This window comes from Phascolarctos cinereus, unplaced genomic scaffold, assembly GCF_003287225.1.
Source record: "Phascolarctos cinereus isolate Bilbo 61053 unplaced genomic scaffold, phaCin_HiC Scaffold_4;HRSCAF=312, whole genome shotgun sequence".
NCBI classification, from domain to species: domain Eukaryota; kingdom Metazoa; phylum Chordata; class Mammalia; order Diprotodontia; family Phascolarctidae; genus Phascolarctos; species Phascolarctos cinereus.
In genome coordinates this window covers 717,619,924-717,645,898 of record NW_027555847.1, presented here as the reverse complement: position 1 = coordinate 717,645,898, position 25,975 = coordinate 717,619,924, and the positions used below count along the sequence as shown (strand labels likewise).

Here is a 25,975-nt window from a genome sequence, read left to right as displayed (position 1 = left end):
GTGTTTGGTCCCTTGCAGATGAGGGAAAGATAAGCTGGCTTCGCAGTGACCTGGGGAAGTGGGCTTCCCAAGGCCTTTGACACCGTCACAGCAGGGTCCAGGTCTTGGACATGGTGAGGCCCACTTGGATGCCAGCCTCAGCTCTGTTTTACCTGTGGGACTCTGGGCAGGTTCCCCATCTCTAAAATGAGGGGCCGGCCTCGCCTCGGAGGTCTCCGTAAGTCAATGTTCCCATGGTAACTGTAGCTCAGACATACGTAGGTGGACTGTGGGTTTCCTTCCAGCTTCCACAGTGCAAACTGAGCTGGGCAGGGTTTGTTTTATTTTCTCTGCGTGTTCTTCTGACCCGTGTATCACCAGGGCTACCCTTTCTGGAAACCCGACGACGGCCCTTCTCACCCAGCTCAGTCCAAGGGCTTGTTCTCATAGGAAGGAAGGGCCTTTCACCTCTCATGTTTTACCCATGATGCTCTCGCCTCAGTTAAATGCAGGTCCCGTTGATGAGCTGGCTGCACAGGGCTGGCCTGAGGAGGATACAGAGAGAAAGGAGACACAGAATTGTCGACTTTAAGGCATCTCTGATCTCATGGCCCAGTGGATAGAGCTCCAGGCCTGGAGTCAGGAAGAGCTGAGTTCCAATCCGGCCTCAGACACTGACTAGCTGCGTGACTTGGGCAAGTCACTTTACCCTGTTTGTCTCGGTTTCTTCATCTGTCGAATGAGCTGGGGAAGGAATTGGCAGACTACTCCAGTCGCTTTGCCCAAAAAAACCGAAAAAACCAAACCTAAATGGGGCTCTGAAGAGTTGGACACAACTGAACAGCCACAGTCTGGTAGAGGGGTGTGGTGGAGGGGGAGCTGGCCTCAAACCAGGGAAATCTGGGCCCACCTCCAACACATCCTGGCTGTAGGACCTGGAGGTTCCTGACCTTACAGTGCCCCAGGCTAGGGGATGGAGGAAGGCAGGGCGTAGTGGCTTAGAAAACCACAAATCAACATTATCTGTGTTATATTGTATTATCATTTGTTTTGTTAGACATTTCCCAATTCCATTGTAATTTTGTTTGGATTTCTTTGTGGGCTAGTGAATTTGACCTGTCTGCTTTGGGCCATTCTCTAAGATGATCCCATGACCACAGACCTGCATAGTAGAGGGAACTTCCTCATCTGGGAGGGCCCTGTCCTAATGAATTCCTTGGCCCAGGCCCTAATCCTCTGCTAGGGGAAGTGAGAGATAATGAAACTTGGATAAGGTGGGAGCCTTTGAGTCTGAGCGCCCGGTCAGCAGGGCATTGAAATGTCTGGGAGGAATTGAAAGGCCATCCTTGGCGTGCAGAAAGGGGAGAACAGCTCTGAGTTAGGAAAGTGTGGGAGGCACTTAGGAGGTGAGAGTGGAGGAGTCCAGTTTACCTTCCTTGGGACTGTGCTGCTTAATTTTGTTAGTGGTCAAGTGACCATTAGGCTATTTCAGCAATGCAGAGAGGCTTTCTTGCCCACCCATCCCTGCTGCACCCTTCCTGAAGAATCTAATTAGGACTAAAGCTTCAGATGGGGCACTCTTGAGGCTGCTGCTGTTGCTGGCAGTCTGTGACCCCATTTGGGATTTTTTGTCCAGGATACTGGAGGGGTTTGCCATTTCCTTCTCCAGCTCACTTTACAGATGAGCAAACTGAGGCAGACAGGGTGATGTGACTTGTCCAGGGTCACACAGCTACTGAGTGTCTGAGGCCAGATTTGAACTCGGGAAGATGAATGAGCCTTCCTAACTCCAGGCCCAGTGCTCCATCACAAACTGCCCCAAATAGAAGCATTGCCTGATTTTTATTGGAAATAGTTCATATCAAAAGCAAACATAAAAGTGGATGGCTCACAGCCGTCCCCTGGAGGTGCAGAGAGGGGTGGGCGACAGCCCGTCTTCAGGTATTTGAAGGGCTGTCCCCACGTGAAGGAGACAGAACAGAGAGAAACTGATTTAGACTCAGTGGAAGAAAAGGAAAGCCTTCCTGAGGTTAGAACGGGTCGGAGATGGAGAGGGACCTGGGGCCCCCATTCATCTCCTCTCACTGGAAGTCTCCCAGCAGATACTGGCTGAGAGGGACTTTGTCCACTGGGGACAGAGGTTTGTCTGCATGGCCTCCCAGAGCCCTGCCAAGCCCCATTGGTCACGAGGCACACTGCTGCAAGAGCCTCACCCACCTGATGGGCCTCACAGGGACCATCACGGAGACCTCCAGGGACCCACTTGGGAACGGTTCTGCTAAAGGGCCCATTGTGCCAGCTGGCATCGGGAGCCCAGCAGCCGTTGCCTTTTCTCTGGTGACTTTTTTCCTGGGCTGCATTTCTCCACATATCCATGAGGGAAATGCCACATCTCTTTTTAGTTTTGCAAAATAAAACAGAAGTCATTTTTTTCTTCTTTATGTCATAGAAGCCCGCAGGTGCTTTCTCCGCTTCCCAGCAGCAATGCCTAGTAGCCACTGAGCTGTACACAGGGTGGATATTGTTAACTGAGAGGTCTGCAAGCTAGCCTGCTTCCTGTCAGTCTACCAGAGGACAGGTGAAGGCTCCCCTTCTGACGGCTCCTGTCCGTCCCCCTCAGCCCCTGACCTCTCCCTCAGGAAGTGACGGATTGGGAAAGCTGGGGATGGCTCCATGGCAGTGCTGAGCGTTTTCTCCTCTCTCTTCTCCGAAGGCTCACGAGGCACGTGTGGAGGGCTCAGGACGGCCGAGTCCAAGCCGTGCTAACCGAGCTGGCTCCAAGCAGCCGCGGTTTGCTGCTAACTCCATCTTCATCTGTCCAATTAGGGTCATAGGCTCGCAGACTTAGAGCTGGGAGGACCCTTAGAGACCAGTGAATCCAACCCCTCCACCCATTTTACAGATGAGGAGACTGAAGCTCAGGAAAGTTAAGGGCTTCGTCCAGGCTCACGTAGCTAGTAAGTGTCTGGGGTAGGACTTGAACTAAGGCAGTGCCCTTTCCCCTCCCGCCTCTCAGCCGTCCGGAGAGGCCTTTCTTCTGTCATTCCTAACTAGAACTAATGTCAGCCCTGCCTCTGAGAGACCACTGAGGAAGGGAGCCCGGAGCTGTGTCAGGAGGGGACGTGCGGCAGACAGTCCCTGGGTGCACCTGCCGGGCCGAGACCTCTCTGCAGCTGCTTTGTACCAGGCTGTCTGCCTCGCTGCAGGAAGGAACGGACTCCCCCAGGCCCCTCAGCCCTTGGATGGCTTCCCAAGACTCCTTTCTCGTGGCTTTAGTGGAAGGTTATTGAAGGTAAAGTCTTTCTTGTTCTTTCTTCTTCTCGTCCTTGCAGAGCCACCCGTCTGCCACCAGTCAAGGGACCAAAATGACTGACTCCAAGTATTTCACCACTACCAAGAAAGGTACTGCCCTGGAAGGGCCCCAAGCCTGGCCTCGGCCTGGCCAGCCTGACTGCTTACTCCCCTGGGGTTTAAGGGGGAGGGAATTCCCCAGTGAAGGTGAGCGTGTCGACAGGTGGAGGGGTTCGGCCAACCTTGGGCAGTCAGGAGCTGTGGCTCCTGAGTGATGGAGGGGACTGACTGTTCCTCTTGGAAAATGGGCAGGAAGAGTGATCTCCTCATGGAAACTGGCCCCCTGGGGAAGGAGGCAGCCAGATAAGTTGACCCCGGATGTGTCAGTCTGTGTGGTCCTTCCTCCTTCCTGCCCAGCTAGATGTGCCAAGGCCTGCACCAAGCATGGGAATAGAGGCTTCTGGTCAAAGTGGCTTGGGGCTGGGCGTCTGAGCCTCCCTTCTGGTCAGGTGGCCATCTGGAAGATCCCCCTCTCAGCCCATCAGCTGCTCTAAAGTGTAGGCAGCTTGATGTGACCTCAGCCTTTGCTGCCTGCCTCAGAACCCTCTGGGGCTGACGGGGCTTACAGGAAAGGAGGACGAGGCTGAGAATGAAGGGAGCAGAGGCCCTACTGTCAAGGCCAGGCCTGGCTCGTTCTTCCTGCCCGAGCCACCTGCCACGCTGTGTGTGTCCTTGTGTTTTTGTTAACCCTGTTTGTTATGTTTCAATCTCAAGATCCCTCCCACTTCCCCAGGGTCAGCCCTGAGATTCTCTGCATTTCCTCTTGTTCCTGGCTGCCCACTATCTCCTGAGCCAGTCCAACAGGAACTTTGTGGCGGGTGTGCCTGTGGCCTCTCCCCCGAGTACTGTCTCTCACCGTCATAGTACCCCTCTTTAGGAGCTCAGCACAGACGACATGAGAGTTCTCATGGTACAAATGGGAAACTGAGGTACAGCAGCCCTGATTCCCCTACAGCCACGCTGTGGGTGTGCTCAGAGGAGAAGCCGGGAGTCCTGGTCACCGCCACTGGTCAGCCCTGCTTCTCCATTCCTTTGGGGTCCATGTTCAGCACAAAGCAGCCAGCTGTAGACTGGGAAGTGAAACCCTGACCAGGGCACTTTAAGTAGATGTCCCAGGAAAGGCCCGACTGCAGAAGTTGCTCAATGCCTGTTTGACCCAGGGTCTGTTGCTCCTTAGCTCTGCATTTTGCCAGTTGCTGAGGATTCCTGCTCAGGCTTTTACTTGGCCCTTAATGCTCCCTTTGAGCCAGAACCTTCCCTTGCCCTTTTTTCTGCCTTCATCCTCTGCCTGGTCCTCAGCCTTCCAAGTCCTTCCTTCCCTCTAGAGAACAGCTCTCTGGTCTCCTGGGTTCCCGGCTGGCCCAGTGGAGGCCCCAGGCCAATGTGGGCTTCTGCCAGGGTTCTGGGAAGCCACCCCAAACCTCTGGCTGGGCCCCACAGGCCTGGCTTCATCGTCACCCCCTCTTTTCCAGGGGAGATCTTTGAGCTGAAGGCAGAGCTCAATAGCGACAAGAAGGAGAAGAAGAAGGAGGCTGTGAAGAAAGTGATTGCGTCCATGACCGTGGGCAAAGATGTCAGGTGGGAGAGGCCTTGTGGCGTCAACCCCGCTCCCCCTTCCTCCCTCCTCTGAACCCAAGGCCTCAGCCGGGCTTCTCCTGACTCTGGGCCCCGGGCTCTCCCCCTCCCTTCCACCCAGAATGCCGTTCTCTCTGCCATGCGTTTCCTTCTCATCTGGTCTCGCACCACTTGTGTGCGCTCTGTCTCTGCAGCCAGATGGTGAGCTCCTTGAGAACAGCAGCCTTATTTTGTGCTGAGAATTCTCTCAGGGCAGGGCTTCTGCGCCTTCCTGTGTCCTGTACACCTCTGGCCAGCTGGTGACTCCTAGGGACCCCTTCTCAGAATCATGTTTTTAATGGGATAAAATGAAGCCAATAAGATTACAAAAGCAACCTATTATATTGAAATATGGTGATCGAAATATTTTTTAGAAACAAATTCGTGGGGGAGAAAAATTTAAAACTCAAAAGCTTATGGAAGTGATTGTTGATAATTCAAAATAAAGTCATAAAAAAAAAGAAGACTCACGAACACACACACACACACACACACACACACACACACACATTCATGGGGGCAGCTAGGTGGTGCTGTGGATAGAGCTCTGGCCTTGGAGTCTGGAAAACCTAAGTTTAAATCCGGCCTCAGACACTTGTTACTTACTAGCTGTGTGACCCTGGGCAAGTCACTTAACTCCATTGCCTAGCAAAAAAACATAAAAAACAAGACAAGATAAGACAGTACTCTTAAGGAAATCAATGTGAGTTCCTCAAATTCACATTTAGGGGCATCTAGGTGGCGCAGTGGATAGAATACCAGCCCTGGAGTCAGGAGGACCTGAGTTCAAATCTAGCTTTAGACACTTGACACTTACTAGCTGTGTGACCCTGGGCAAGTCACTTAGCCCCATTGTCTAGAAAAAAAAATTCACAACCCTGGCTAAGAATTCCTGCCTTCTGGTAACAGTGCCATGACAGACTAACCCAGGCCAGTCTCCACACACATGCACACGTATGCACACGCCTTTCCCTCTTCACTGGGGAGCCAGTGTGTCCTGGGAGCCAGCAGAGCCCATCATCCCACAGAGGAAGGGCCCCGAGAACCCACTAGGAAGAGCAGGGACTGTTCCCAGGCCGAGAGAATTGGCTGGGCCTGCTCTGGGGCCTGGCCTGGCTCCGCTGGGCCGCTGCCCACGTCAGACACCTCTGCAGCATGGAGCACCAGTGTCACCTCTTTGTGCAGGAGATGACTTTGTTATTCCATTGCAGACAATCCTGTTTTGCTCAGGCGTCGGGCATGGAAGATCAGGCCAGGCTCACCAGCATTTCCTCCCGCTCCAAACCCCCTTTTCTCTCCCTTGATGTGGCAGTTTCAGGGTGATCTGTCTGTTCCTGCCCTGGCCCACCGCCCCATCTCAGCCCCTCCAAGATCCACTTCAGGCTCCCAAACCTCAGCCTTCCCTTCCCTTCTCCGTGTTTGCCTTAAGAATTTGAGACAAGAGGGGCAGCGAGGTGGCACAGTGGATAGAGCACCGGCCCTGAAGTCAGGAGGACCTGAGTTCAAATCTGGCCTCAGACCAAGCACTTGATGCTTACTGGCTGTGTGACCCTGGGCAAGTCACTTAACCCCAATTGCCTTAAAAAAATAAATTTGAGACAAGAGAAAGTGAGGCTAAGGCTGCCCAGCCCAGAGAACACCGTGCTCCCTATGGACCAGTTTAAGAGCAGGGGCCCAAGCTGTGAACCAGGGTGCAGGGACCGCAGGCAGCGTCCCCTGCCGAGGGCTCTTCCCCTCAGGAAACCAGCGGGTGTCCGCACGGCTCCCTGCCTTTCCTTGGGTTCCGTCCGAAACAGGAGATCTGCTCCCTGAACAAAAGCAGCCACCTCAGAAGGAGCTCTGGACCCCCGGGCTTAGATGTCACAGCAGCCAAGGGTGGCAGAGACCCTCCCTGCCTCCTTTTTGGGGGAACATCTCTGTCTGCATCCCCTCCCCCGGCCACACTCTCAGTCTCTCTCATGTGGCTCTCCCTGCCCACCACCTGAGGCTGTCTTGTGCACCTTCTGCCCAGGAGGTCAGGCCTGTGCTGATTGGTCTGGTTTGGCTCCCCAGTGCCCTCTTCCCCGACGTGGTCAACTGCATGCAGACCGACAACCTCGAGCTGAAGAAGCTGGTGTACCTGTACCTGATGAATTATGCCAAAAGCCAGCCGGACATGGCCATCATGGCGGTCAACACCTTTGTGAAGGTGGGCGGGGCCCAGGCCTTCCCGCCCCTAGAGTCGCACCCATGGCCCCAGCAGCTTCAGCTCCTTTTCCCCCTCTCCCTCTCTCTCTCTCTCTCTCTCTCTCTCTCTCTCTCTCTCTCTCTCTCTCTCTCTCTCTCTCTCTCTCTCTCTCTATCCCCCCCTCTCTCTTTCTCTCTCTGTCTCTCTCCTTCTCTCTCTCTCCTCTCTCTCTCTCTCTCTCTATCCCCCCCCTCTTTCTCTCTCTCTCTCTCTCTCTCTCTCTATCCCCCCCTCTCTCTTTCTCTCTCTGTCTCTCTCCTTCTCTCTCTCTCTTCTCTCTCTCTCTCTCTCTCTCTATCCCCCCTTACTCTCTCTCTCTCTCTCTCTCTCTCTCTCTCTCTCTCTCTCTCTATCCCCCCCTCTCTTTCTCTCTCTCTCTCTCTCTTTCTCTCTCTCTTTCTCTCTCTCTCTCTCTCCTCCTCTCTCTCTCCTTATCCCTTCTCTCTCTCTGCACATGTATACATGCTTTTTTCCCTTCATGGTGACATCCTATGGATACTAGGACCCCCTAGGATCATTTTGGAGCAGCTAAGGAAGATTTGTTGACATGCTTACACTCTTGGCAGTTGAATCTGAGGCTAGTAAGCTTAGTGGTCAGCTTGGACTCTGACATATAGTCTTGAGACCCTCTGTAGGGAATTTTGGAAATGAGACGGGCCTCTGTGTCTAACCCTTTTAGGATTGTGAGGATCCCAACCCCCTGATCCGGGCCCTGGCCGTGCGGACCATGGGCTGCATTCGAGTGGATAAGATTACCGAGTACCTGTGTGAGCCTCTCCGCAAGTGCCTGAAGGACGAGGATCCTTATGTACGTAAGACGGCCGCTGTGTGCGTGGCCAAGCTGCATGACATCAATGCCCAGCTGGTGGAGGACCAGGGCTTCCTGGACACCCTCAAGGACCTCATCTCAGACTCCAACCCCATGGTGAGCCAGCGCCGTCCTGCCTTGGGCCTTCCTTCCTGGAGCCTGGGCTCGGGCAACTTCGCCGAACCTGTCTGGGCCAGCCCCACAGCCCTCGTTGAAGAGCCAGGTGCTTCCTAGGCAGGCCAGTCGTGATTAAACAGCGTCACCTCCTGGTGAACGGTCCACAAGCTGCTGCTTTCCCAAGCACGCTTGTGGCCAGTGCTTGTGGGAATCTCCACTGGTGCCATTTGGTGCAGTGGGACCTGTTTGTGTCCAGACCTGGATTCCTTTGGTAAACCAGGGAAATCCTGGTGGAGAGCTTCCTTGCAGCAATGCAGAGAAGCGTCTTAGCCCAGTGCAGCAGGAGCTGCACTGTAGAGGGGATGCCTGGGCCCAGTTGGTGAAGTCACTTGCCCAGAGCCACATAGTCATTGTGTGTGTGTGAGACAGAGAGAGAGCGAGAGAGAGAGAGAAAGAAAGGGTGGGGGGGAGAGAGAAGGAAGGGAGGAGGGAGACAGAGAGGGAGAGGCGGAAGAGGCACAGTTAGGTGGCCCCAGCGGGGCCCTGGATCTGTTAGGATGGAGGCACTGCCTCTCACTGGAGCAGGGATTGGGATGCAGAATTTTCCTTCCAAGCTTTGTCTGTCCTTCACTAATGAGGAGAGTTGGGGCCACTCCCTGATGTGACAATGCTCCCTGCTTTCTGTCCACCAGAGGTTTATGTTAAGGAACAAATGACCCAGTGAATGTGTGCATGTTTGTGTGTGCGTGCATGTGTGGTTGCATGTGCACGTGCGTGTGAGCTCTGGAGCATGGAAGACTCAAGGTAACTCCCACTAGCTTGTGTGTCACAGTGGACCGGGCCCCTTCACAGCCACCCCGTGAGGCAGGCAGGACGGCCCCTGTGCTGCCCAGGTTGTAGGCGAGCCAGGGTAGCAGGATAGCTCTTCTGATTGCGCACCCCGGGTGCCTCTCATGCACTGTCCTGATTTCTCTCAGCAGCCAGCTCTTCTTGGCTCTGAGCCCCCATTGCTGCCACCGTGGGTGCCTTGTGGGAAGCCCCATCAACATCTAAGAGGTCCTTAGCTTCTCTCTCCACCAGAACATGTGCCTTTGGGCATCCCCACCCAGTGGCCTGCTCCCGGGGTGCCATGGCCTAGGGGGCAGCCAGAGGACGTACAGAGTGGCCTCTGGCTTCAGGACAGGGGGAGCAGGAAGGAGATTGGGACCTTCCCCAGGCGCTCTGCCACATACCAAGGCCCAGGCATGGCGACTGAGGCTCTCCTGGGTCCCAGCCAACCTGACTGCTTGGCGGCCTCCCTCTGAGCTTCCCAGCCCTCTCCGTCAGCCTCGGGAAGTGGATGTTTGGGATGGTGGCTGGGGTGAAGGGGGGCTCGTGTACCCAGAAACCTTTGCTTCTTCCCTGCTCACATGGTAAGATAAGGAGGGGAGCGTCATGTACCAAAGACGCCTCTGTTGTCATCCTCCTGTTCTTGTCTGATACATGGAGGGTTTTGGTCCCGTTTTACAGATGGGAGAGGTATCATAGAGTCCTTGATAGGCGCTGAATATTCTAAGATCACAAATATTGCCTGCTAGATCAAGCCCTGTGTCAGTCAGGCAGACAGCCTCTGTGTGTGTGTGTGTGTGTGTGTGTGTGTGTGTGTGTGTGTGTGTGTGTGTGTAGAGGAACATGTAAGACAGTACTGTGCGTGTGTGCCGAATGGCATCCCACCGGCCTTGTCACATGGCTTGTGTTCCTGGGGCGCCGACCTCGTGTCCTCTCTTGCAGGTGGTGGCCAACGCTGTGGCTGCCCTCTCGGAGATAGCCGAGTCTCACCCAAGCAGCAACCTCTTGGACCTGAACCCACAGTCGATCAACAAGCTGTTGACGGCCCTGAATGAGTGCACAGAGTGGGGCCAGATCTTCATCTTGGACTGCCTGGCCAACTACATGCCCAAGGATGACCGGGAAGCCCAGAGGTGAGCAGAGGGCATGGAGCTCTCGGGGCCCTTGGTCTGCCAAGGGCTTCAGACTTGGAGCCTCCAGAACAGCCAGGGGGTCCCTGGCCTTCTTCCTTCCTCTGCACATACGAGCTCCCACTGCACCCTCCACTGCCAGCTGCCCAGGGTCCGGGCCCTGGGTGAGGAGCGATGCGGGGCGGGGGCTGCGCCAGTTCCTTTGCCTGGCCTGCTGGGGGAGCTCCTGTGGCCCCCAAATGCTGGGATTCTGTGGTGGATCCCGGCTCTGTCCTCTGTCCCCCTCTCTTTTGTTTGCTGTGGAATGGGGAACACTGTTTCTCTTTAGCATCTGCGAGCGTGTGACCCCCCGGCTCTCTCACGCCAACTCAGCGGTGGTGCTGTCAGCGGTGAAGGTGCTGATGAAATTCATGGAGATGCTTTCAAAGGACCTGGACTACTACAGCACGCTCCTGAAAAAGCTGGCGCCTCCCCTGGTCACCCTGCTGTCGGCCGAGCCGGAGCTGCAGTACGTGGCCCTTCGCAACATCAACCTCATCGTGCAGAAAAGGTGACCGCCGCCCTGCGTGGGCGAGGGGCCCTCCTCCCGCTCCCATTCACCGCTGCTGGGCTCTCAGCCCAATCAGAGGCAGCTTCGGTGAAAGTGAGGGGCCTTCGCACCCCTCTGGTGTGATCCCTACCCTTCTCACCGAGGGCCCGAGGGGCTGGGCTGCCTGCTGTAACTTGCTGGGATTTGGGGAACATGAGGGACCCTCTCTGAGGGCCATCTCAGCCTCCTGGCCATGGAAGGGGTCAGGACCAGGCAGCTGGCCATTGTTGCTACCCCAGGTCCCCTAAATAAACCCCGCTATGCAGACCCCCTCTCCCTCTTTCTTCCTTTCCTCCATTTGTCTTCTTCCACTTCCCTTTTCTGCGCCTCAGGCCTTGCGTCCAGCTGTCCTGTGGGTGTAGGCTCATCTCCTCCGCGTTCAGGACAGAGCCTGCTAGGTTTGGTGCTTTGTGGAGCTGACTCATTACTAGATAGTCTGAATGTGGGGCTCCCGTGTGCATTGTTTGTCTAGGACAAGAGGCCCACGAGGCTGTGGCTGCCTCTCTCGCCATCCCCCAGGCTTGCTCTTTTGATCATTTCTTAGGATGGTCTTAGGTGTGAGCAGTTTTTCTCCCTTTCTAGGCCTGAGATCTTGAAACATGAGATGAAGGTCTTTTTCGTCAAGTACAACGATCCCATCTATGTGAAGCTAGAAAAACTGGACATCATGATCCGCCTGGCCTCCCAAGCCAACATTGCCCAGGTCAGCCGGCCCTGGTGCAGGGGCACATGGGGCCTGCCTCCTGGGTGGTCTCAGGCTCCATTCCCAAAGAACCCTGGCTCTACGGGACGCCAGCTCCCTGTTCCCAGATGACCCCCTCCACCATGGCCTCCATCTTTCCAAAGCAGTTGGTGCACCCTCTTAGGAGAAGCCCAGCTCCTCCCCGGCAGAGCTGATGCTGTTCTGCTGGCCATGTCTCACTGCATATTCCCATGGCAGGTGCTGGCGAACTGAAGGAGTATGCCACAGAAGTGGATGTGGACTTTGTGCGCAAGGCCGTCCGTGCCATTGGCCGCTGCGCCATCAAGGTGGAGGTGAGCGTTCCCGGAGCCGGCTCCGGGACAAGGCCTGGGCCCCTCTGGGTAATAGGAACCCTTGGGAGCCCAAGCCATGGGCCCTGACAGGAGATCAGAGTCGGGAGAGAGGGGGAGGCTTCCTCACTGCAGCTCCCATCTCCTTCAAAGCTTCCAGGTCCCAGTGATGGAGTTCATCCATCCCTGGACAGCTCATCTGTCTCCCCTGCCCTTCTGGCACTTGGGATGACTGGGTTTGAGGTCAGTCGTGATGCTCTGTGTAGATGAGCCAAACCCCTCAGATCACTAATAATTGGGGCCGCCCTGCAGGAACTCAGGCCAGGATGACCTGGACAGCCAGAAAGGCGTCTGGCTGGCTTGCCTGGTGAGGCAGATCCTGGGGTCCTAACTTCCTTTTTGGAAGGTTGTCAGTGGGGGACACGCACACTTGCAGGGGACGTCAGCACTGGGGCTTGTGTCTCTCCAGGCTCTGTCGTCCTCCTCAGGCTGCTGCCTCCACTCTTTGGTCTCCTTGTCCTAATTTAAATCTCGAAGGGACCTTAGCGGTTGGCCACCTAGTTTAATGTTCTCATTTTATGGTTGAGGAAACTGAGGCCCAGAGAAAGGAGGTAACGTGTTCAAGATCCCACACATAGTTAGTGTCTGCCCCTACCACTCTGTTCTGTCCTTATGCCAAGCCTGCAGAGATGGCCCCTCTGCCATCAGACCACTTATCCTGGAAGGGCTGGGTCTGGGGGTCAAGGAGCCCTTCAGTAGCCCCCCACCCCAGCTCCCCCTTCAAGGATGGCCTTTGTATCAGTGCCCAGGGGCCAGTTTTTAGCAGCAAAGGGACAGAGGTCAGACCCTGGGCTGTGATCGGTGGTCTGCCTTCACCTGCCCAGGTGACTTTCTGTGGGTTGTTGCCCCATTCTGTTACTGGGGGACGAGGTCTCCACAGCCCTGCCTTGCCTCTGCTGCCAGAGTGAGGGCTTGGCTAAGAGCTGCCCCCCACCCCCTGCTCTATCCTTGCAGCAATCTGCGGAGCGCTGTGTGAGTACCCTGCTGGACCTGATCCAGACCAAGGTCAACTATGTGGTGCAGGAGGCCATCGTGGTGATCAAAGACATCTTCCGCAAGTACCCCCCAACAAGTAGGTGCCCGCGGGCTGGCCCCCTGCCCGGCTTTCTGTACCGCCTCCAGCCTCCCCTTTGCTCTAGCTCTGCCCGTGTGAGGGTGCCCCTAAGCGTCTGTCCTCCAGGGCCGTGCCCACTGTCCAGGTACATCCCGGGGGGCCTTCTCATCCACCCTCGTCTCTCTGCTCTCCCGCGGCCGCAGGTACGAGAGCGTGATTGCCACCCTGTGTGAGAACCTGGACTCCTTGGATGAGCCAGAGGCGCGGGCGGCCATGATCTGGATCGTGGGCGAGTATGCTGAGCGCATCGACAATGCTGATGAGCTCCTGGAGAGCTTCCTGGAAGGCTTCCATGATGAGAGCACCCAGGTGAGGGGAGGGCGTGGCCGCACCCCTCCCCAAGCTGGCAGGCCGCTGGGAGAGAAGGGGAGAGGGCCGTGGACCAGAGGGACCAGACTTAGCCTGGCCTGGGCCTGAGTGGCTTGGGGTGGGTGCACGGCAGCTCCTCCTCCCCCTGCACGTATATGTACACACACACACATACGCACACACATGCGCACACGTGCACACACACACTCTTGCAGAAAGAATTCAGGGAGGCAGGTTTTGAAGCAGGAGGCAGCTGGGAGGCTCTGGTGGCACCCACTCCTCCTCACTCCCCTGGGCTGCCCAGCCGTTCCCAAGAAGTCCCAGTAGAATTTGGTAGCTGGTTTGGGGGTGGGACAGTGCAGTGGCCCTCCACTCTGGGGTCCTGGCCCAAGCTGGGTTGTTGGGGAGCCTCAGCCTCATTGGGGGGGGCATAGGAGGCTAGGCTCCTTTCTTGCTCCTCTAGCCCATGGCAGGCTAGGGGGCTCGTGTGGGCCCTGGAGGGGGGGAGTCTCTCTGAGGGAAGCTGGCCTTCTGCCCTCCTGCAGTGTGAGGCACAGAGGCAGCCCTAGCTACTACCAGCCCTTCTTTAAGATCAGTCAGCAAGCTTTATTGAGCACCTACTATGGGCCAGCCATTGAGGAGGCCAGGACAAAAGATGGAGACTGTGTCTGCTCTCGGGGAGCTAAGACTCTTGTCCAGAGCCAGGCTGTCTGCCCCCTTCATGGTGGCAGCCCCCTTTTCACCTCCCTGCAAGGCAGGCAGACGGGGGACACACAGTTGTCCTGTGGGATGGTCAGAGAGGTGAGTTTGCTCTCCAGCTGTCTCCTGAGAGGCTCTCGGGTTCACCATATGACCCACCTACACACCTCTGCATTAGCCTGCCCTGTGGGCTGGGATCATTGAGCAGCTGATTGTCCTGCAGCTGCTGCTGCGGCCTCAGTGTCCCCAGCCTCTTCTCCTCCTCCCTCAGAGCTAGCCTCAGCAAGGGGCTTGTTTTGGGGGGAGCCCTTGGGCAGCCTGCCTCTTCCTGTGGGGTTTGTGTAACTGCCTCCCCATCCCGCCTGCTGCTGCGGGGGATGTCTAGGGGCCCTCTGGGTGTTTCTTTCCCCATGGAGTTCAGCGCCAGCGGAGCCTGTCACCCTCATGTTATAAAGGACTGGGCAGAGGCCACAGAGCGAGGATGTGGTGGAGTCATGGCCTGGCTCCTGGGTCTCGGCCTCTCGGCCTGAGCTGCCCGTTCGCAGACCAGGGCTCTCCCCTCACTTCCACCATTTGATGCCCATGAGCCCTGGGGGCCATCCTCGCCCTGCTTTAAGCCTCATGTCCCCACCTGTAAGAGATGCTCTGGGTACCGCCCAGGGTCTGCAGGAGGAGGAGCCTGAGTTCCCAGTGGGGAGAGTCCGCTGTCAGCTGTGCCCAGGGCTCCAGCCTGCCTAGGCAGGGTTGGCCTAGTCAAGGCCAGGCACTCTCTTAACCCCTCTCCCCTCCTGGAGATGGTGACCCTGCCTCCAGTGCCACCTCCGCCTGTGCGCTGCCTGCCCCCAGCTGCTCTCACGCCTCTTCTCGCCTGCCCCAGGTCCAGCTGCAGCTGCTGACAGCGATTGTGAAGCTCTTCCTGAAGAAGCCAACAGAGACCCAGGAGCTGGTGCAGCAGGTCCTCAGCCTGGCCACCCAGGTGCGCCCCGACGCTTCTGCCCAGCTCGCAGAGGGAGGGAGGGAAAGTGGATCCGGGAGTTAGGCCTCAGCGGCACTGCCGCCAGCACCCTGGACAGGCTTAGCTCTGAAGGAAAGCCTGGCCCCCCTGCCCTCAGTGAGCTTACACTGGCTACAGAGGCCTGCCTGTCGTTCGAGGCCACATCACCATCATGGCTAGAGTGTGTGCTGTGGGCCACAAAGGGCAGGCATGGATTGGTGAGGGCCCCTGGACTCAGTGTGGGAATGGGGAAGGAAAGAGCCGAGGCCAGGGCAGAGGGCCCATGAGCCTAGTGACCCTGCTGGCTCAGGCTCGTCACCACCCCCACCTCCTGCTCAGGGGAGCGGGGGGTGGTGTGTGAGGGTCGCTCCATTGCTCACCCTTCTCAGGCCCCGCAGAGTGAGGTCTGACGAGGCCATCAGCTGCTGCCCCACTCTGACCTCCGGCCCTCTCTTTTCTCTCACTGTGCTGCACCATGCCCACCTCCTCCTGTGAAGGACTCAGATAACCCTGATCTGCGGGACCGCGGCTACATCTATTGGCGCCTGCTCTCCACAGACCCCGTGGCGGCCAAGGAGGTGGTCCTGGCCGAGAAGCCGCTGATCTCAGAGGAGACCGACCTCATCGAGCCCACGCTCCTCGACGAGCTCATCTGCTACATTGGCACATTAGCCTCGGTCTACCACAAGCCCCCCAGTGCCTTTGTGGAGGGCAGTCGGGGGGTGGTGCACAAGAGCCTGCCCCCACGCACGGGCTCGTGAGTACCAGGCCCTGTGGGGAGGGAGCCGGCCAGGCCCGGCAGCTCAGAGGGCAGCACGGCTGCCCACCCGGCTGGATAGTCAGCGATTTCCCTGCAGCGGCACGGGCAGAGAATCAGCATTTGACATTGTTTCAGGGTGACCCGGGGTCTTCCTCTCCTCTGCTGGGTTTACTCAGTTTAATGATTGAGTGCCTGCTGTATGCATATTCCTGGTGGAGAAGGGGGCTGGCTTCAGCCTCCCAGAGACCTCTGGGGGGCAGGATGCCAGAAAATGCCCTCTGCCCTCCAAACCAGCTGTGCTCCCCTCCCCCTTGATGCCCCCCTTAATGCCGTGCCCAGCTCACTGTTCCCTTTCCCGGGTCTTCTGTGGCAGGAGCGAGAGTGCCGAGAGCCCTGAGGCTGCCCCGACAGGCGCACCCCCTGGGGAGCAGCCGGCTGTCATCCCTGCCCAAGGCGACCTCCTCGGGGACCTGCTTAACCTGGACCTGGGCCCCCCGGTCACCGGGCCCCCGCTGAGCACAGCCCCTGTCCAGATGGGGGCCGTGGACCTGCTGGGAGGAGGCCTGGACAGCCTGGTATGTCGGGTGGGTGGGCATCTCCAGACCATCTGGAGGCCCATAAGGAGTAGAACTAGACTGTATGTTCCACCTCTGGCCCTTCACGGTCATGGACGTGCCTTCAGAAACCAGGGCTGGGAATAGATCAGTGGAGAGGCTGGCACTCAGCAGCCTAAAGGGAGGCATGGACTGGTTCAGAGCAGAGGGGAAGCTCTTGGTGAGCTCCTGCAAGGGGCCTGGTGTGGCCCAGGACACTTGCTGCTGAGATGGCAGCTCTGAGGGCCAGGCCAGGTGGGGAGCTACGAGGGGCCGCTGCAGTGTAGGGGGAGTGTCTCGGTGAGTCTGTAGGGAAGGCCATTCTCTTGAGGTTCGCTCACCAGGAGTCCTGCCTGGAATCAGGTATCAGACTAAGGGAAGAGCTTTTGTGTCATGACTAATCTTTTTTCCTCCTTTCCCTTCTTTCTCTTCCTTGTCTGTGTCACATCCGTCTCTCTCTGTCTCGTGGCTTCTCTCTCTCTGCATGTGGCTGGCTGTCATCTTCACCCTGGCTGCATCTGCTTGGAGATGGGCGACGAGGCTGAAGGGGTAGGGAGCAGGCTTCTCGGCCTTTTCAAATCCCCCCCGATGCCCAGATTAGAGCTTCCCTCCCCACTCTCCTGTTTGGCTGGGAGCTCTGAGTGGGCATGCCTCCCTTCCAAGGGCCGTGCTGGGCATCTGCTGCAGCCTGTGTCCCCCGGGTTCGTGGGGCACCTCCCAGGATTCCTGCCACACTGGGGGTGGTCCCTGGGCTGGCCTGTTTCTCAGCAGCCCCTTCTCTGCACTCCCCACCCTGGGGGTAGTCACTCTGGCTCTTTCCCTGCAGCCCCCTTTTCTGAGCTCGTTCTAAATCCCCTTGGTGGATGTGTGTGTCGAGTGCTGGCTGGGCAGTGCCCCTGGCCCATGGAGGGACTTGCCCAGGGGCAGCGGGGAGCTTCCTCCTGGCTCTCCAGTTACTGGGCTCTTTCTTGTCTCTGCAGCCTAGAGGTGATGTGAGTGGCAGCCCTGCAGTAAGTACCCTGCCTCTCTTTCCAGGCCTGTGGTAATGCCCCCTCTGCAATCCCCCTCACCCCCCTCTCTCTCTGTCCCTTTCCAGATGGGCGGCACGAACTTTGCTGCCCCTCCCGCAGGGACGATGCCAGCCAACCTGGGTGGCCCCATTGGCGGGGGCTTGGGTGACCTCTTTGACTTAACCAGTGGAGTGGGATCGCTGTCAGGCTCCTATGTAGCCCCGAAAGCAGTAAGTCACGAGTGCACTGTGGCACTCATTCCGGGAGGGAGCTTAGCTTCCAGAGAGAGGAGGGCTCTCTGTGCCCATCACCCATGCCTCGGGCCAGTCTAGCCAGGGTGTGCCAGTTTGCCAGTGGCGGGTTTTGTCTCCTTTCATCTCAGGAGCTACAGACATTTAGGAAACCCTACTAAGCGCAAGGCACCACACTGGGCCATCGGCTTCTTGTCGTGGCCAAGCACACAGAGTGGCCTTGCCCTCCACGGCCTACCAAGGGGAGGGGCCTCACCAGGGGTGTGCATGTGCCTGCGTCAGGGCCCTTCTGTCAGCATTGGTTCAACAAACAAAACACATTTACTGACCATGTGCCATGAGTCACATTTGTGTCCCATGAATCTGCATCACTGGTGACTGGGCAGTGGCGGGGAGGGGGCAGCTGACACCGTGGCTTGCAGTCCCTTGGGGACAGTGTGTGTGCGTGTACGCAGACGTTAAAGTATCGTATTGGCTAATTGTTCATAGATTGCAGTATCACCGGGGTCCATCCTTTCTCCCTAATGTCCTGCTCTAGTCTGGTCAGCTTGGAAAGGTGGGCCCCAGCCCTGTTTCATCAATGTGGTGACTTACTGAGCACCCACTGTGGGTGGGACCGTGTAAGACACTGGTCTGCTCGTCCTTCTCGTCAGAGGGCCTATCGAGAGCTGTCCCAGGCTCTGTGGTGATGAGTGCTTAGCAGGTGGCCCTGGGGTGGGCAACTGGGAGTCTCCCCACTGGAAGAAAGCCAGGAGGCTGCTCCTTTATCCAGACCTGAACCCCAGCATCCGCAGCAGGCACGTTGACCTCCAGCCTTTCCCAAAGCCCTCTGGGCAGCCCACTCCGCTTTGGGGAGGCTCCCACCATGAGGAGGTGGCTTCTGACATTTGGCCTCCGTCTTCCTCTTAGCCACATGGAGCCCCTACCCCTGGTTCTGGCCCCTGGGCCCAGCAGAATGAGCTCATCCCTTCTCCTCCAGACTGCCTTTCAGACACCTGTCCTCCACCCCTGGCCCCGAGACTCAGCATCCCCGTCTTCTCTGAAGCAGGTGGCCCTTGGTGAAGGGCTGACCCCTCGACTGAGGGCTGTAGAACTGTGCAGTCTGATGGCTGGATGAGGCCTACAGAGATCCTGGAGCCGGGAAGGGCCTTCCCTCTGACCCCCTCCCCACAGACCGAGATGGCATGCCCCGAGAATGTCGGGGGCCGCTTGTGCTCTGGCCTTCCTCAATCTTGGAAGGAGAGATCCCCCCTTGTAAAAGCTTTCAGAGAGCCAGCGTGAGGAAACAGAGGCACTGAGAGGTGGACACTAGGTCCCCTGCCCAGAACAGGCCCAGAGCTCCAAGTGCAGGGCTAGGATGGCACATTTACACCGGGCAGCTTTCCTGGGCTGACATGGAGACCACAGTCATCCTGCATTGGCCCGCCGGGCCTCACTGGCGGGTTGTGCTCATGATGACAGGCCCTTGGGTGGTGGCAGCCGCTCGGACCCCCCTTTCCTGGCAAGGCCAGTTTATGACACTTGAGGTGAAGAGACGAGTATGAAGGCCTCAGAGGACGCCCTGCACTGGCAAGGAGTCGTGCGGAGGCAGAACTGTGTCGTCTCGGGTTCTGATCCTGAGCCAGAGCTCTGCATCTTCCCCCCAGCCTCCCCAGCCTCACCCCAGGCACCAAAGTCAGGCATTCAACATTTATTAAGCGCCATTTTACAGAGAACTCACTCAGGGCAAGTGCTCACATGTGGGGAGAAGGCGTGATACAAGGACACTCTCAGGGTGTCTCTGGAGAACTGGAATCAAGTGCGAGACACGGGAGACGCCGGCACAGGACCGCCCAGCGTGGGGTGCCGGCATCGGAGGAGGCGCCGTGCTCTTTGAGGGAAGCACAGTTGCCGTAGCTCAGAAGAAGCGTGAGGTGCACCAACTCAGAGCCATCTCCCCGCCAGATGTTCCTGTGGACAGCTTGGGCCCACCCTGTCGGGGAGCCCCCGTCGGCCGCACTGTGCCCTGACCCCAGTGTAGCGATGTCACCTCGGTCCTCTGTGAGAACAAAGGACAGCCACCAACCATGTGCCAGGCACCGTGCCCAGCGCTTGGCAATACAAAGGAGAAGCAGTCCCTGCCCGCGAAATGCCGGGCATGCCCGTCCTCACCTTCAGCTAACCTAGGCTGGCGGAGCTGCCTCTCTGATGCTGGCCACTTGGCCCTCTGGGCCTCCTGTAAATGAGGGCTTTGGACTCGATGGCCGCTGGGGTCTCTTTGAGGCGTAGATCTGGGTAGGGGGCTGGGCCACCTGAGCCCCACCCTGACCCACTCCCCGCATGCCTCGGGGGCCTCCTTGGGGGCCTGGGAAGCAGTCGCCTGAAGAGGGCAGCCAGAGCTTTCCCTGGAACGCCCTCCAGAACAGGCCCGTGCTCTCATCTTACAAAGGAGGAGGCTCAGGGTGGACATTGGCCTAGGGTCACCCAGCTAGTAAGTGTCCAAGGGAGGATTAGCACCGCAGCCACCATGCCGCGCTGCTGACCCCTTCCATGTGTTGCCCTTCTCTCATAGGTCTGGCTGCCTGCCATGAAAGCCAAAGGCCTTGAGATCTCAGGGACTTTCACCCGCCAGGTGGGCTCCATTTCCATGGACCTCTTGCTGACCAACAAGGCCCTGCAGGTCATGTCTGATTTTGCCATCCAGTTTAACCGCAACAGGTAAAGCAGTGAGCCAGCAGCATGGGCTTAGGGGGGAGGCGGCGCTCTTAATCCACGCGCCCGGGAGCGCCCAAGGACGACAGATAGGATGGGCGCCAGCGACATGGGCTTGGGGGGATGGAGGCCACGCGCATTGCCGGGCAGGGCCGATCCCCGGGCCTGTCCGCTCAGCCCAAAGCAGCCTCTCCTGATAACTCTTCTCCTTGCATGGCCGCGGCGATGCCTGCACTGCGGTGTCTAAGACGGTGACCGCAGGCATTCTATGAGCCAGAGCCGGCAGGCAGAGGCCAGCACCCTGCTCCTGACTCACCCCAGGGGGCCGGACAGGGGAGAGCCAGCACCCACCCTGAAACAAAGCCCTCTTTGTAGTGGTTCATGGGCACGGGATCTCATTGGCCGGCTAGTGCGACCTGTGGGATCCGTCTTCCTTTGGAACACGTCAGGGAGGCAGAGGTTGGATCGGCTCCTCTAACAGGAGCTGTGAGCTGGCCGGAGCTGGGGCCAGAGCCTGGCCCAGCGAAAGGGTGCCTGGGGACAGACACTGCCCGAATTCTCTGATGAGAATAGCTTAGGTCCCGACCCCAGCCGAGGCCTGATTTCTCTCAAGCCTTCCTGAAAGGACAAGTACAGCCGGAGGAGTGGGAAAGAGGGTGCGGCGGGTGCCCAGTGGGGCTTGTGCCTCTGGCCTCCGGCTCAGCTCTGTCCCACCTCCACAGCTTCGGCCTGGCCCCTGCGGCCCCCCTCCAAGTCCACGCCCCTCTCAGTCCCAACCAGACGGTGGAGATCTCCCTCCCTCTGAATACTGTGGGCTCTGTCATGAAGATGGACCCTCTAAACAACCTCCAGGTACGCTCAGCTGTGGGGCAGGCTGGCGGCCAGCACGCTGAAGCTGGCCCATGTCCAGAGAAGGCCTCCAGCATTTGACTTCTTGGCTAAGGGAAGGCAGAGTGGGGCGGTCAGCTTAGAGCCGGAGCTCTCCTGCCTTGTAGGGGCTTAGAGTGGGGGGAGGTGGAGCCCCGGCGGTGGGAGGCAGGGCTGGCAGGCTCAGTGCTGGACAGGCCCAGAGCACCCCCAGGGACCGTGGGAACCAGCCGAAGTGTCACTGTGTAACAGAGCAAATGAGAGTACGGTCCGACAGAGATGATTCTGGTACGGGGTTTTCTGAGGCTGGCTAAGTCTGACAGCCAGGGCCCAGAGGACACCTCCTTCCCCACGGTGGCTTAGGGAGGGCTGGAGGCCAGAGGCAGCGGAGCTGGCCTGGGTGCTGGTGCCTCACCCCCCTCCCCCACCCCCAGGTGGCTGTAAAGAACAACATTGATGTGTTTTACTTCAGTACCTTGTATCCGCTGCACATCCTCTTTGTGGAAGATGGCAAGATGGGTAAGCACCCCACAGCGGCTGCTGGGGCCTGCAGCCTCCCTCCACTCCCCTCCCCCGGCTGCCCCACGCACTCCCTGCACTGCCATGGGGCCTGCTGTGGGCACAGGCGGCCCGGGGCCCTCAGTCGAGGTTAGGACTGAGGGTGGGACAGCTGGACAGGGCAGCAGTCATGATTGAAGGCCTGCGGGAAGGGGCACATGCTCCTCAGGCCTTCTCGTGGCCTGGGCACAGTCAGGAAACATTTAGAAAAGTGAGCTCCGGTTTAAAGGATCTCAGGCTCCAAGAGGGAGCGGAGGACACCCAGCTGGGAGAGTGGGGCAGGTGGGGGAGGGCAGCAGGTGAGGCCGAGGCTGGAGCCCGGGGCAGGGGCAAGCAGGAAGGACCTCAAAGGAGACGCCGTAGTCCATCATCCCATCCCCCTCTGGTTATACGCCAGCGGAGTGGGGTAGGGCGGGAGGTGGGACTAACCCCAGGCATGAAGTAACCAAGTCACGGGGTTGGGAGCCCAGACAGGGAGGGGGCCGGGTCCCTGCTGAGGTAGGTGGGCTCAGCCAGGCTTCTCCCCTCAGAGCGGCAGACGTTCCTGGCCACGTGGAAAGACATTCCCAATGAGAATGAGGCCCAGTTCCAGATCAAAGACTGCCCTCTTAATGCAGGTGAGGGAGACACCGTAGCCCATCCTGAATCTCCATTCGAGGCTCCCTCTGTGCCAGGCACTGTGGGCCCACCAAAGGGAGCTGGGGAGGGGGATGAAAGTGGGCCAGCTGGGCCCCTCTCCAAAATGGAGACCGCGGGAGGAGGGGGACGGGTGGATCTGGGGGTGTGCGTGCCCTCTGGGGGCCGGGCCCGGGTGCCACTTCCCCTCTGCCTGCCTTCTCCCAGAGGCTGTGAGCAGCAAACTGCAGGCCAGTAACATCTTCACCATCGCCAAGAGGAATGTGGAGGGCCAGGACATGCTATACCAGTCCTTGAAGCTCACCAACAGCATCTGGGTCCTGGCCGAGCTGCGCGTCCAGCCTGGCAACCCCAACCTCACGGTGAGGCTCCTGGTGGCCCCTGCACACTCGCACACACGTGCTTGTGCACACACACACATGGGCCGGCTTTCCTGCGGCCTCTTGGCAGGGGCCTCCTCTTCTGGGCCAGAAGCCCGGACACGCGCACGTGCCCCCGCACCCACACATCCTTTTCCCTCTTTCTTCTCTCCCTCCCTGCGCAGAGCAGTGCTGTCTCTCACTAGACTTGAATTTAAGTGGATTTTGTTCTCAGAAGAAAGCAGGTTGAAGCAGCAGGAGGGGGAGATCCCGCGCTCAGTCTCCCTTCCTCTTGAAGGGCACCGCCCCCCAGTCCGGCCTTCAGCTGCAGTGCGGCTGCGCATGTTTATTTCCACCTCCCCTTCTCCCTTGTGTTTGGCGGCTTCGCGCCCGCCTCCCTGCCGGGCCCCTGCCAGGCAGATCCCTCTCCCTTCCCTCCCTCATCCACCTCCTGCCTTGCCTGAGTCTGTGCTTGCTCCCCAAAGACCCCGGCTCGCGTGGCTGACTTTGACCCTTGGGCTCGGGCCGCCCCTGGGGTGCAGAGGAGGGGCGATGGCGCCACGAGGCGCCAGCCCCAGCCGTCCCCCAGGCAGGTCACGGCCTCCTTTGGGCCTCAGTTTCCTCATCTCTGAAATGGGGGCGGGGGGAGGTCCTTTCCAGCTCTCAGATTTTCTGGATCTGTGATGATGGTGACACAGACAGCGCCTTGCCACCATTGTCTCGTTTGACCCTCATAACATCCGCATTGTACAGATGAGGAAACTGAGGCTGAGACAGGTTAAGGGACTTGCCCTAGGTAATGCTAGTCAGTGTGGGAGGCGGGATGTAGACATGAGGTCCGGCTCCTTGCCCAGAGGAGGCCAGAGGGCCAAGTGCTGCTGACTGGGCGGCCTGTTTTCCTTTCTCATCGGTCTCATTTCTGATGCGGGCGATGGTGAGAGGAGGCTGAGGCTCTCTAACACCGCGGCCGGCCCTGCCAGACCCGGCGGGCTGCCCACCCCTGCCCCTGCCTCCCGCCCCCAGCTTCTCCGAGCCTCCCTGGATGGGCTCCCTGACAAGCCGGCTGCCGATTCATCCCTCCTCTCACTGCAGGGAGCGGGGAGCTCTGGCAGCCGGTGTGTGGGCTGGAGGTATATTTGGGTCCCTGGCCCAGCGTGGCGGAGGAGGCAGCGCTCGCCCCCGGCTTCGTGCACGGCTCGTCTGCAGCACCCCGGGCCTGACGCTGGCTCTCGGAGAGTGGCGGGTCGGTGCCATCAGCCCCTTTCTCTCTGTCTTCCCCTCCAGCTGTCCCTGAAGTGCCGAGCCCCGGAGGTATCTCAGCATGTCTACCAGGCCTACGAAACCATCCTCAAGAATTGATGCTCTCCTCCCTTCCCCCTGTCCCTCCCGCCCCTCCTCCCCCAGGGAGAGGGGAGAGGAGATGACTCCCTGCTGTTTCTTCAGCTGCAGGGGGCCCAGGGACACTGAGTCTGCTTAGGCCTCAGGCTTTCCGGGGAAGGAGGAGATGCACAGTGAGGGGGGGGTGTCTGTGACGTGGGATTGTGCCCCCTGCCACTGCAGAGATTTAATAGGGGAATGAAAGTGGGGGAGCTGAGGTCGGGAAGGTCGGGGCCAGCGTCTCGCCCTCCCAACTCAGGCCTGAGCGTGTCATTGATCAGACCCCAGATGGACCCCGGGAAGACCCTTTGTCTCTTGGGCTTTTTCTTGACTCTATCAGAACCGGTGTCCTGCCACGTCTTCCCTCGCGGTGGTATTAGCCTCCAGCTAGATGGGTGTTCTGTTGTTAGGAAGGTGCTCCTCCAGCCCCCAGGCACCTGCTTCCCTAGGGGGAGTGGGGAGGTGGGGGCAGGAGAGAGGGCCCTCTCTCAATGCAAGATGGCAGTCCCATAGCGTTTCCTCCTTCCCCATGTTTGCTTTGGCTGAAACCTCCCACAGTTCATCGGATTGGGTCTCAAAGGGTCCCCAAGAGGCCCTAGAAGCCGGCCCTTGGACCAAGGCTTGTCCCATCCTCCTCCTCCCCTGCTTTCCTCAAATCCCACATCGGGTGCTCATGGGATTGGAAATCCTCCCCCCACCAGAAGCTGCAGCAGCTGTCACCTGAGCCCTTCTTGGGGGGCATCCCTCTGCAGGAGGAGCCCCGCCTGGCCAGCTCCTGCCAAGCCAGGCCCCAGGAAGCTTCACCTGGAAGACCCACCCAGCCCCGCAGGGCTCCTGCTCCACCAGCTGGGCCTGGGGCTTGGCTTGTGTGTGTCTGGGGGTGGGGGGTGGTTGTGTCTGCTGCCACCATCCCCTGGGGTCGTGAGACTTGGCCAGTGGCTCCTGCTGGAGCTGGGGTGTTTTTCCTGCTGTTTGTTAATAAAGATTTATTGCTTTGGGCAACCCGTGACACTAAGTTTTTTCTCCCCTGTCCTTCCCCTCTCCTCCCAATAAAGACAGAGTTCAAATAAATTCTACCAGAAGGGTTGGTGGAAGTCTCCAGCCCTTGCAGTAAATATATCTAATATATATAAATAAGAGGTATATATATTGTATGTTTACTCATGTTTTCAGAAAGAGAGAAACAATAAAAGTGACATCTTCCATCACCAGTGTGTCTCTGGAGAGGTCTGTCAGCCACTGGGATTGTTCTGCTCATGGCCCAGGCGCTCAACATGGAATCTGGTCTTGAATTCCAGTCGCCCTCTGGCCCTGCCGTCACTGGTGGGAGAAGTCACCTTCCTGCCTCTAGTTTAGTAAAATGGGGAGCCTTCTCCTGTCCTCGAGGTTCATGCCGAGGAGTGGGAGGTGAAGGGCTGACCTGTTCTCCACAACGAGGATGTTGCTCCAGCAGCCCCCTGGAAGCCCTCCTTCCACCCTTCGTGGCTCTATCCCACCACCTCCCTCTGTTGGGCTCTTTGGGCCCCTTTCTGCCTTGCCGGCCCAGAGACTGGCGAGGTGCCTTCCCCTTAGAAGTGAGCTGCTGCATAGGTTTCCTGCAAAGCCTTCTCTGTCCCCTTCCTTAACTGGGTGGGTCCAGCTGGATCCCAGACCCCTTTTGGAATGTCCTAGTTGCCACCAAGGAAGCAAGTACTTTACTATGTGTCTGAGTCATGCTACTTCAGCTGGCCTGCCTAGGGGTGCCCCTAGACACGTGGTCGTGACCTGCATGGGGCCCTCATGGCCGTTCATCACCCTGCCAGCCTGGCTTGGAGACTCACAGCCCTTGGCACTGGGGTTTGGGGGGGAGATGGGAGGAAGGGGAAATGGACAGCCTCCATGGCATTCCTGCCTCCATCTGTGAAAGTCAAAGCCAAGAGACTTCTTCGGTCTGAGCTCCTCTTTCCAATGGAGGAACAAAGCTAGCCTCCTTGGGGATCAACCTTCCAACATCTACAAACACCTGATGGGTGTCGGCTCCTA

The 25,975-nt window shown here is 58.3% G+C and overlaps 1 protein-coding gene across 1 annotated transcript in view; it reads left to right on the top strand.

The window, feature by feature from the left end:
- Positions 1-25,161, top strand: part of AP1B1 (adaptor related protein complex 1 subunit beta 1) — a 37,830-nt gene extending 12,669 nt beyond the window's left edge. Inside the window, exons 2-23 of the mRNA XM_020996415.2 lie at positions 3,312-3,381; positions 4,803-4,908; positions 6,997-7,132; positions 7,851-8,096; positions 9,867-10,057; positions 10,383-10,604; positions 11,226-11,350; positions 11,584-11,678; positions 12,690-12,811; positions 12,993-13,158; positions 14,735-14,833; positions 15,349-15,608; positions 15,985-16,186; positions 16,733-16,753; positions 17,185-17,214; positions 17,301-17,444; positions 20,017-20,162; positions 20,879-21,008; positions 21,458-21,542; positions 22,112-22,198; positions 22,425-22,579; positions 23,861-25,161. Of these exons, the coding sequence (XP_020852074.1) occupies positions 3,345-3,381; positions 4,803-4,908; positions 6,997-7,132; positions 7,851-8,096; positions 9,867-10,057; positions 10,383-10,604; positions 11,226-11,350; positions 11,584-11,678; positions 12,690-12,811; positions 12,993-13,158; positions 14,735-14,833; positions 15,349-15,608; positions 15,985-16,186; positions 16,733-16,753; positions 17,185-17,214; positions 17,301-17,444; positions 20,017-20,162; positions 20,879-21,008; positions 21,458-21,542; positions 22,112-22,198; positions 22,425-22,579; positions 23,861-23,935 (2,880 nt within the window). The 5' untranslated portion in view covers positions 3,312-3,344 and the 3' untranslated portion in view covers positions 23,936-25,161. The remainder of the gene's footprint in view (positions 1-3,311; positions 3,382-4,802; positions 4,909-6,996; positions 7,133-7,850; positions 8,097-9,866; positions 10,058-10,382; positions 10,605-11,225; positions 11,351-11,583; positions 11,679-12,689; positions 12,812-12,992; positions 13,159-14,734; positions 14,834-15,348; positions 15,609-15,984; positions 16,187-16,732; positions 16,754-17,184; positions 17,215-17,300; positions 17,445-20,016; positions 20,163-20,878; positions 21,009-21,457; positions 21,543-22,111; positions 22,199-22,424; positions 22,580-23,860) is intronic.
- The last annotated feature ends 814 nt before the right edge of the window (positions 25,162-25,975 follow it).